Raw genomic sequence first — 12,060 nt, 5'->3', positions numbered from 1 at the left:
CCCTCTCTTCCCCCATCCTTTATATATATATATATATAATATATATATATATATATATATATATATATATATATATATATATATATAGTGTGTGTGTGTGTGTGTATTAAAAAGCCATCTCTTCCCCCACCTATTTAATATACATTTGGAACATTTCTTTGTGTGTGATGAGTGCAGCCCAATTTAATGATTTCAGGGGGACTTACATAGAATGAATGTGTGTGTGTGGAGAGAGAGAGAGAGGGAGAGAGAGAGAGATGGCTTTAAAATCAATTAAGAAATTTTTCATTGTAAATGCCTGGTGTGGGTGTGTTTGTGTGTGCGTGCATGTGTTTGTGTGTGGTGAATTTGCAAAACGTCCTATAATAAAATAGCTCTCTAATCACAGATACTATTTTTCTTGCAAATTTCTGGTATGTATGTATGTATGTGTGTGTGTGTGTGTGTGTGTGTGTGCGTTTTTAAAATACTTCATTTGATAAAATAGCTAACTAAGCGTCATTCAAATGGATCAGGATAAAATATATCAAACAACTTATGTTAAAGAGTAGAGTTATAGGTTTGAATGACGGGTGTGTGAACCGATGAAAATGTGTGCGAAGCGATAAACACATAATGAAAATGTGTGCGAAGCGATGAACACATAAGGAAAAGTGTGTGAAGCGATGAACACAAGGGTATTTTTGGGGAAAGAAAAAAACTGAAATGCGACTTGTTATAAATAACGCTAGTAGAAAGTAATCACATTCAGAATAAAGACTAATTAATGGGCTTCAAAACAGTATGTGCAGATTTGTCACTTCCATATGGAACTCCCGCCTACTGTCATTCTAATTCAGTCATGTCTACAGATCAGGATTTGGTCCAATATGTCGCGAGTCGTGTGAAGCTTGTACGATTACTCTATATAGTTTATATATATTTTAACTCACTCACATGACTTTGTAACCCATCTTGGGAGGCTATTCGGTTACTGTCTTGATAGGAGTTTTTAGGTGGTCTTAATCTAGATAAATCGATAGTATCTTCTGTCCCCTGTTGAAATTCGCCCTCCTTCTCATATATGTTTGTAAATGCAAATCTTTTATTTTTTTTAAGGGTTTTCTTGATTTCCAATTTTACTGGTACTAAAATGATTTAAATTGTAGCAAATGCTGCAAAAAGCCCTAAATACACACACAATAAAAAATAAAAAAAAAATAAAAAACAACAGCCTTGTCATCTGTTCTATTACCATGTTTCTTTTCTATCCTTATAGTTTTATTGAATGAGGTAAACAGATGGGGCAGCATGGCTCAGCGGTATGATCTTTGCTTTGTTCCTGGAAGGTACTGAATTTGAATACCCGCCTCACTGTGTGGCCTTGAGCAAGTCACCTATCCCTAGCTCACTTTGCAGCACTGCACTGTGGCTGACGCCTGGGTTATTCCAGTTTTCCCTTGGAATAAACCTTAAAGACAAATTTCACTTTGGGGAATAATAAAGGGAATTAATTTCTTATTTTTTTTATTTTTGCTTGTAAATTATCTTCTAGTTAAGGTTTTGGCATTGTTAGGTTCTTGAATATAATGTTTTTCAATGTGACCATGTGAGAGTATACCTTTTTTGGTGATTCCATGACAGTGCCCGTGTTTGACTTAGAAGTGGTTTCAGACTTGCTACCAAGATAAATTGTTCTCATATCTACTTTTGATCTCTGTTGAACTATTCTTAGTCTTTTTAAGGGTCTTTTAGAATTTACAGTTGTAATCATAAAAATCCCAAACCAACACACACAAAATTTTTCCAAGACCACCCCGTACTCCTCAATGCAAAACTGACAGTGTGTACATAGGCTAATGAATGAGTAATGATGTGCAAGGTCTTTTAGATGACATGAAATAAGTCACTTTTATTCATTTTATACTTGCAGATGGTTCAGATAGGAAAAGATACATATTGGCGGTCCATTGATAATGTGACTGAGATTATTTCAGCGATCAACTCTGTCTTTCTGCTGCTGATTTTTGGCTACAGATTTTATATTACTTCGGTAAAGTTCAGATTTAATGATTTAAAATTGCATTGTTTTCATCCACATTTACATCTCTGCTCAATTAACTTTGTGCCTTATTTTTATTTTGGAAAGATCTCAATTCTATTTCCTTATAATATTACATGCAACTCTAGAGGGAGCCTGGTACAGTTGATACCAGATTATAGTTTTTCTCTTTGTGAAAAATTGTGGAGCAACACTGGTACAAGGTTGTAATCTGAAAAGGGTGTAAGAGTGCCAGAAAAAATTCACAAAAGGATCCTGAAAAATCAACCTTTTTCATTTACCTCGACTTTTGTAAAGCGTTTATCCCAGTGCCTCATGAAAGATTGTATATTAAAATAAGATTGTATATTAAAATACAAGCTTATGGTGTTTGTGATAACATTGTTGACTGGATAATGTCTTTTCTCATGCATTATAAACAGAGAGTTGTAGAGAGAGATGGGTCATCAACTTTTGGTGAAGTAAAGAGTGGTGTTCCCAGGGTAGTGTGCTAAGACCACTTATTTTTGACATGTATAATGAATTGCCTGACAATATTTCTTCTATTGTTTGTCAATGATACAAAATCATATTCTTCTACATACTTTTCTCAAGTCTTGCAAAATAATATACATGCCTTGTTTCAATGGAGGGAGAAATAGCAACTAAGCTTTAATACCTTAAAATGTAAAGTCTTGCTCATAGGCAAAACCAATCCAAAAAATATAAATTTTGCAGACGTCTCTTACAATAATGCGTTATCAATTACAGTCACGAATAGTAATATAGGTGTTACATTTGATTGCAATTTAAACTTTGACAGTCATGTACAATATATTGTAAAAAAGGCCACAAATTAATTGGGGTTATACCTAGAAGCTTCTGTCAGTTTGATGCTCATACATTCATCCTGTATGAATTAGTGGTTAGTACCTATTTAGATATGGAAATGTTATATGAAGTCCTTTATTTTTAAGGCAATCTGTTCTTTAGAAAATGTCTAAAGATGTGCAACGAAATTAGTGCTGACTCTTCATGATACATACTATGAAGAAAGATTAAAATGTCTGGGCTTTCCATCATCGATTGATTCAATGATTTTTTATATTATTCTCAAGTTACATTCAGACGTGGAGATGAATTCAAAATATTTATTTCAAGATACTCAACTTCAATTAAAAAGAAAACATTTGTATTCGTCCGGCCAAAAGATGAATATTTAACCTAAAATTGCTAAAGATAATAATGAATTTGATAATGCCCTTTTTGCTTTAAAATACATAATATATAACTGAGTATTCTAGACCTGTAAATTCTCAGTCAATTAACTGAAATCAGTCAATTTGTCAAATTTAAATATTTAAAAAAGGAAAGAAATAAAAAAAGAAAGAATTCACAAATCGTAGTCGAATGACCGTAAAATAATTAGGAGTGTTCCACAGCGTTACGCATAGCTCATGGGGACCGTTTATATTAACGATGTATATATTGCCAAGACAAAGCGACGCTTTTTATAAAAGGCGTGTCTGAACACTTCCCTGGGTATTTTCACACATCCTTCGTTAAATTATTTTTTCACTTTCCAATCCGTCGTGATCCCAACTGTAGCCAATTTTAACTGAGCCACCGAGCGATAAATTTCACTGTTTCATCTAAGCCAAAATTGACCACATTTACCCTTCGAGTATCAAAACTATGATAAAGTAAATTGCGAATGCCGCAAGTCCGTTATGTAGACATCTTCAAATCGAAAGGTAGGATAGATTGCTACAAGCACATTTCGATTGCCTCACGTTGTAAACAAACTGGTTGACCGTTTCTTCACTGATTGATACCTGATCATAAGGAACAATGGTAAGTAGCCTAATTAATTCCCGTGCAAATCAGGACGTTTTCTGTCATTGTTTTGCTCAAGCCCAAGCGAGCTTGCAGTTTTGTGGCGATTTACCTTCATTTCGATTCTTTGAATTTTTCCGCTACGCCTGCCGAAGTTTCTTCTTGATAATTCACTTCTACTTAATAATTCAGTATATTGGCCTGAAGTCATATTTATTTAAGTTTTTTTTTCTCTGTCATTTACTGATTGAAAATCAAGTTTGCTCATTGCTACATTATTCTAATGTTCTCACAATGGCTGAGCTGTTCGTGGATCGCAATTCAGACTTGTCGAGCATTGATAAAGATGTGAGTCCCCTGAGGAATAAATTCAATTGGTCATGGCTAGAAGTTAAAGATGATAATGGTGATTATTTTTCTATGTCAAAAAAATTCCAGAGGCAGGAATATGACTTTGATGAAGTCATCTTTACCTATATGAATGGCATGCTTATTTAGCATTCCTTCTACATCAAATTATGGCAGTCATACTTCCAGTAAGAAATAACACCCACTATTTTGATATATTGTATTTATCACTCTCCTCTCCAATGATGCCCTTATTTAAAAAAAAAATAATTGAATCTTCAGTTTGTCGAAGAGTTTCAGTCAATTTTTATAGAGCTCATTTACAGGTCTAGTATTCATATGTCAGTTTCAATAATTTCAGAATGGATGTTTTTTGTTTGTTTTTATTTTTAATTTTCTTCTATGCTTTTATCTGTCTCTCCCTTTTTAATATTTTTATCTCAAAGGATATGTAATGTGTAATTTTCAATATACTGTTACATATGTTTTAAAGGCGTTTAATTGTTTTTGTTTGTTTTTAAGGGTTTTACGGTGCTTACAACACATTAAGGTTATATCAGCGCCAGTAAAAAGGAAGAAAATGGGATAGTAAAAAGTTCTAGAATTACAATTAAAGCATCCAAGAATAAGGCAGACAAAGGGAAATTGGTTCGAATAGGGAACAGTTGTAGATTCCAAGAGCACACTATCAGTGTACTTAGTTTGAGATCACCCAACTTCTCATCCAGACACAAGCACAGGCCCCCACAAATGTTTTACAAATCATATATAATATAAAGAAAACACAATACAATACATAACAGAGAGATGATTTGCAAGGAAAAAAATATCATCTCCCAAAACTATAACTATACATTCGACTGTTTCCCTCCCAGCCAAGGAACTCCGGCAAGGATCAGGACAAAAACTAAGTAATCTCATTCCAAGACAACGACAGGAAACAATTGGAAAACGGGTATGGGGGGATAGAAGACACAGCATGTACCTCCCTGCCCACTAAAGGGCGTTTAAGGAACACTTGGTCCATTTTAAAGCCCTATTACTGATGTGATATATGATATGAAGATATTATTTCTGCTTTGTTTAGCTTAACCATACACATCTTTTTCGCAGTTTTAATGTCAACATTATTACAGTCTGTATTTGTATTCATGACGATATGTTTTCTAAAGACAATTTTTTTAACACACAACAGGTCAAGATGGAGAGCTTAGCTTCAACCTTATTTGGAAGTGATAAAATCGAATTCATTACACTTCAAGATATATCTGCAATTGTTTACATAGTTGATGTCATGAGTGCTTTTATGTCATTCGTTGTTCTTTTTAGAATACTAAAAATGGCTCGGTAAGATCATTTTATTGTGTTTCAACTGAACAAAAAATAGCTCCATTTATATTTGCTGGACTGATTCAATTGTCAAGATAAACTAGACCGAAGGGCTAGAGCTCAGGTGGTCGCTGGTTTGGAAAAGAACATAATACAGTCACATCTCTCTTATCTAAGCACTTCCATTCCCAGCATTTTGTCCAGATTATAGAAACATCAGGATAGTGGAATCAGTACCTATAGTGTACAAATAAAGAAGGAAAAAAACCATCCTAAGGCAACCTGTCCAGATAATGGAGACATGGATTGTGGAGTTCCGGATTAGAGAGACTTGACTGTATTATATTTCTGTTGTTGATGATGATGATTTTCTTATTATCATAACTTATAGCTGTAATATATATCAGATGACCCAAAAAAAAAGTCCTATTTATAACTCGTAGTTACTTAAATCATAGTCACTATCTTTCAATAGTAGTTACATGGACATGCTAAGATTTTCTAAACCTCTTCCGTAGTCGGAAAGGGAATAAATACAATATATATTTCCTTCTTAGATACATAGGCAGGGTAATATCACAACTACACACAAATCAATAGAGTGATTTTACTGTAACTGAATAATTGTTTTTGTTTCTGGAGTTTTCTTGGAAAAGACTGGCAATGTAGATGAACACAGCAATTCCAAATGGTTTAAATTACTGTTAAATACATGCAGTTGTGGTGGTTGATGGAATCCCATTCAGAAAGGGAGGTGTTGACTCTTCACCAGATCACAGCCTTGCTATGTCATTTATACTTTCCATGCAATTCTGTTCTGGAAACTAAAATATTTGGTTTCGTCCGGACCATACCCTGTCTTAAGTTTTTTGCTGAGAGCGGAATAGTTAAATGGATTTTTTGAGAGAGATATTTCTCCATTTATATATTTTGTCATTGTTAGGTTCTTTGATATAAAATTTTAGTGTATCCATTCTGGTGAAGATCCTGTTACAATGTCCCTCTGTGGAGCCTTTTATGTGGTTTCAGACTATCTAGAAGAAGGCTATATTGCTCTTGGATATACTTTTGATCTCCATCAAACTTGTACCTTTTGTTTTCCTTTTTTTTCTAGTTACTTGTTAGCTTGATATAAATCTTTTTGACTCTTTCATCTTCTGTTTTAACTGGTGCTGAAATGGCTGTAAAGCAAGAGTTCTCTATTAGTAAAAAACGGAAAATGAACCCATGTCTGAACTGACAATTGATGTTGCACTGTTAATATAGTAATATCCTAGGTTCTGACATAATGTAAATGGGTAACCAGTTCCTCTCCATGATCTAAAGAGATCCAGCTATCCTTAAATGCCGAGTGAACAGATTGGCGGTACCCAAGACCCAAATTAGGTAACTAGTGTGCCGATCAAACACAATCCTTGGTAAAATACATCAATCAACATGGGTACAAACAAACAATTAAAAAGAACAAAACAAAAATAAAGGATATAATCAAAACAAAAAATACAAGAAAATAAATAAAAAGAAACAGAATAAAACAAAATAGCTTTTATGTGGTTTCAGACTATCTAGAAGAAAGCTATATTGCTCTTGGATATACTTTTGATCTCCATCAAACTTGTACCTTTTGTTTTTCTTTTTTTTCTAGTTACTTGTTAGCTTGATATAAATCTTTTTGACTCTTTCATCTTCTGTTTTAACTGGTGCTGAAATGGCTGTAAAGTGTCACAAGTGCTATGAAACACCTTAAAAAATTTAATCTGGAAACCATCATCATGGCTTATCCCTCCTGGAGGTGGCCTCTGCAACTGCCAACCAAAACAAGCTTCTGTCCTGCGCCATCCTTTCACATTCAATCACTGGCTTATTCATCCATTCGCTGATGTTTTGTGACCTTCTTGGCCTTGCTCTCCCTCTTTTACCCGCTGCAATACCCTCTAGAAAACTTTTTTCAATGGTGTCATGTCTCTTGATATGCCCTCAAAATAGCAAGTTTTACTTTCTGTTTCATCTTAATGAGATATGGCTCCCTAATGCCCAGGGACTCTTTCACATTTTGGTTAGTTTCCTTTGCTGTCCAGGGAATGCGGAGAATTTTCGGTTAGCATCTCATTTCAAATGCATTAATTTTATTCGCATCGTTTTGTTTTTTTTTGTGGTTGTCCATGATGCACATCCATATAATGCTGTTGGAAATATGCATGTTCTTAATATTTTCATTTTCAGTTGGATTCTTTCACTTTTCTGTAATGTCATAATTTTTGTTAATTTTGTTTGGGCAAGTGCTATCCTCCTTTGGATATCAGGGGTCGATTTTCTATTTGTCTCTATTCTTGCCCCAAGAAATACAAAATTGTTGACATTCTCCAGTTTTCCTCCATTAACCACAATTTGAGCTTTTAGACTTTTATTAATGTCCATTACTTTGGTCTTTTTATCATTTAGGTACAGGTCTTTGTCCTCACTATGTTGATTTACGAATTGCATTAGCCTGTCTAATCCAGAAGGCATTGTTGAAATGAGTGCAGTGTGGTCAGCATATCTCAGATCTAAGATTGGTTTGCCATTTAATTTTGGTGCACTGTAATTTTGTTTAGTCTCATCTGGAAATATGTTGGGTTTTTTTTCCAGCTTTCATGCTTACATGTGAAACAAATATTTTACTTGAGTTGAAAGCAAGAGTTCTCTATTAGTAAAAAACGGAAAATGAACACATGTCTGAACTGACAATTGATGTTGCACTGTTAATATAGTAATATCCTAGGTTCTGACATAATGTAAATGGGTAACCAGTTCCTCTCCATGATCTAAAGAGATCCAGCTATCCTTAAATGCCGAGTGAACAGATTGGCGGTACCCAAGACCCAAATTAGGTAACTAGTGTGCCGATCAAACACAATCCTTGGTAAAATACATCAATCAACATGGGTACTTTGGAGCTACATTGCAGTGTAGCTCTTCATTTTGATTGGATGAAAGCTGAGATATACAAGCTCTCTTGTTTATTTTTGGATATCTTTCGTATTTAAAAGATTTGAATTTTCTATTCAGTGTATTCTTAGTCTTTATTTTTATTGTTTTACGTTTTAACTTTTAAAATATTTTCTTTTCTTTTTTTCACCAGTCACATCAAACGATTGAATGTCATGCTTCTTTTGTTTTATGATGTATTTGGATTATTTTTGAGCCCAATGATTGCAATTTTTGGGGCTTCCATCGGACTTCTGGTCCAATTTAATTCTGTGTAAGTATCCTTGATCTAAGCAGAGATAATTGTGACCAATCGTCTTAAACACCTGGTTAACCAAATGCAAAAATATTACTTATCCAAGCCAGCAACCGGCAAATTTGATAGCCATTAAGGCAATAAGTCCATTTATATGAAAAAAATATCCTGGACAGAGATGAATGGAAGAGAGCTGTATGATACCGTCAACAGACAGGAGGAATGGGCGGACATTTCTCATCGCAGAGTGCGGCAGCCAACGTCAATGAGCATGATACTGGATAGTAAGTAAGTAAGGCAAGAAAGAGTGCAGTATGCTGATAATAATACTATTGACTGTTTGCTTCTTTTGGCAAGGAATGCCCAGTTTGGAACAGATTTTATGCGTCCTTGGTTTATTTTGAATGATATTCTGAATATAAGTTTAATGACATTTCCATATGAATATCTTGTCATGGTATAGTCGCCCATTCTCTCTACACCTGCACTCGTGGTGTTGAATGTTACAAAAAGATGAAGGAAAATTTTAGACACAATGACAGGAAGTTCAGTCAGACTTTTTTAGTGGTACCACAATGGACACACATGTAGTCAGTCATGATAGGCTTATCAAATTATGAAGGCCCTCAGCGAAATCTGTTACTTGCATGATTTTATAAATATGGCCAGTGTTGCTGGTAAGGATTAAACAGTTTTGAAGATTAAAGAGTAATTTATATCCAGGAGTATCCTAAGTATAATTAAGTGATAATACTAGAGATAAGTTTGGCTTGGACAGCAAAAATTTGAAATGCTGATAAGGGAAAATTAAACTGCAAAGAGTGAAATCAGTCCAATTTTTAAAAATTTACTTTAATGAAAATCAATGAGATGACCAATATTATTTTATCCAAATTTGATTTCTTTCAATTCAGTAAGTCTTTGAATATTCTAGTTTTGAAAACTTTTTAAAGGATTGAATTGAATTAAGTTCAAATGTCAGATTTGATTCCACCATCCTGGATACCCAGAAGTCATATTGTAGAAGTCATCTCATACCAACGAATATTTCAAATAGATGCCCTTCAAAGCCCTAAGCCCTGTAAAGCTAGAGTTTATCTCTTTGGACAGGATGCTACTTCATCACAAAGTACTTTCCACCTGATCTGACGCACCCATTCACTGCTGATTTGATGGAGAAGTCAAAAGTTGGGCAGGGAGATCACTTGCTGAGTCTTCTAATTCTAGCCCCCTATATTATCTGTTTTCCAATTGCTTTCTGTCTTTTTCGTGGAATGAGATTATTTGGTTTTGTTCTGGCCCTGATCGGAGTCCTTGGCTAAGAGGGACAATCAAATGTACAATCATAATTTTGGGAGATAATATTTTTTTCCTCATAAATCATTTCTCTATTGTTATATTTGTTGTTTTGAATATACACTAATTTCTCCATAATCCATTCTCAGCATTTTGTCTGTATTACAGAGACATCTGAAATATTCGAATCAGTACCTAAAGTGGCAAATGTAATTATGACCTCATACGAATATAACCGGGCCCTATCTATGTGGCAAACAATAACAGCATTGGCCAGTGTAGTTTATTTGAATTGTTTTATTGAGGGGGGGGGGGGGGGGGGGGGGGTCTGATTTCTAATTTATTTCATTGCATCAACCCTCTGTTGCCTCTTGTTGGCGATGAAAGTTCATTCTTCGTCACTTAAATCTTCTTCATTGTCCTCATTCAGTTGTGATGTTGACACACGATCAATGATTCGTTTGTCAGTCATCTCTGTTGCCTTTATTGGAAAAGTTAGTCTTTGGATGTCCACTGTCATAAATATCAAGTGACGGGGTCGAACCACAGAATATTCTGTGGGTTGGACGGGTGTCCATCAGATTGTGTAAACTAACCAGTCACACATGATTGATGCCTGATATACATTGCATTCCCAGGTTGATTGAGGAGGTGGGTCCAATGACTGGATTGGACAGGCAAATAAGTTAACTTACCTAACTCTGATTGGATGTGACAAAGTGTTTTAAATTTGATTATTATAATACAATGGTTTGGCCATTGAATTGAACTAGATGAGGTGATGACACAATGTTGATTAATGTGATGTTCGGATTATAGAGGCCTAAATCCTCTATATTGTAATGGCTTGTTCCCAAAATAAGTGTTTGGATCCAAAGAAAAGAAGAAAAAATCTGTGGAGTGATTTTGGAGTTCCAGATTAGAAAGACCTGAATGGATAAAGATTTGTAAGCATTTGAGTGTATTCCTCTTTGTGGGATTTTGTGCGTACGTTTGTCAGGATGAAACTTAGTGGTCTCCAATTACACAAATAGTAGTGTGTTCTTGAAATGTTCCCTATTTGAACCTGTCCCTTTTGCCTTACTTTTTCTTGGGTCCTTTTATTTGTTAATTTATAATTTTTTTTTTACTGTTCCATTTTCTTCCTTTTTACTGGCATTGATAACAAACAAAATAATTTATTGTGCTTGTGAGGTATGTAGTCTTTCATGACATCCATTTCAAATAACATTTCCTTTATATTTCTCCACCAGGCTCTTTTACTTCCAGAATCTTTACCGGTCAATGTCAACATCAATGCAGTTCATCATCAGTCCTTTGAAAATACATAGAGAAATCCGTTATAGTAGCTCGTTGATGGGACCTATACTGATCATAATTCAATGGGTTATGTTCGTTCTTATAATCGTAAATGCCTTTGTGGTAGCCATCAATGAAAATTACTCTGTCAAGAGTCACGAACTAGAGGACACAGATCAACAAAATACATTGGAAGCAATGAATGAATTGATGTTAAATATTATCGGTGTTGAGACAGCCGGCCCATCGAGGAAAAAAACTATTGAAGAGGAGGAGAAAAAGAATGATGATGATTTCAACGTGGACAAATTACTCAACAGTACTACATCGTGACTGGATCAAATTCTAAATCTAAGCGTGATATTGGGTAATTATGTTTCATTGCCAGAAATTTTATGAGTATTCATATACATCGATTTTTTCCATTTTAACTCTATTGATGATCGTAATCTATAGGATGATTCCATTACCCCCCCCCCCCCCCCCCCAAAAGGATTGTTAAGTAAAACGCTTACCTGTTTTGCCCCCAAAAACAATTTTAACCAACATACAAAACTGTAACGTTTATAGTGAGACTTTCGTTGAGCTAATCACCCTTCTGGCATTGAGCTGAGTAACATCGCTTGACTTATTCTATGACATCATACAGACCCATATCTCTAACAGCATTTAGATAAAAGTAATGCAAAGGATTCTGCTTTCTCCAAGT

The 12,060-nt window shown here is 34.7% G+C and overlaps 1 protein-coding gene across 1 annotated transcript in view; it reads left to right on the top strand.

The window, feature by feature from the left end:
• LOC144959250 (uncharacterized) overlaps positions 1-11,818 on the top strand; it is a 33,038-nt gene extending 21,220 nt beyond the window's left edge. Inside the window, exons 14-17 of the mRNA XM_078891792.1 lie at positions 1,913-2,032; positions 5,400-5,551; positions 8,655-8,774; positions 11,306-11,818. Coding sequence (XP_078747918.1) covers positions 1,913-2,032; positions 5,400-5,551; positions 8,655-8,774; positions 11,306-11,684 — 771 coding nt within the window. The 3' untranslated portion in view covers positions 11,685-11,818. The remainder of the gene's footprint in view (positions 1-1,912; positions 2,033-5,399; positions 5,552-8,654; positions 8,775-11,305) is intronic.
• Positions 11,819-12,060: the final 242 nt, after the last annotated feature.

The sequence above is a fragment of the Berghia stephanieae genome, chromosome 13 (assembly GCF_034508935.2).
Source record: "Berghia stephanieae isolate SIO BIC M18660-M18661 chromosome 13, UCSD_Bste_1.3, whole genome shotgun sequence".
Taxonomy (NCBI): domain Eukaryota; kingdom Metazoa; phylum Mollusca; class Gastropoda; order Nudibranchia; family Aeolidiidae; genus Berghia; species Berghia stephanieae.
The sequence above is the reverse complement of the archived record's forward strand: the minus strand, read 5'-3'. Positions and strand labels throughout refer to the sequence as shown.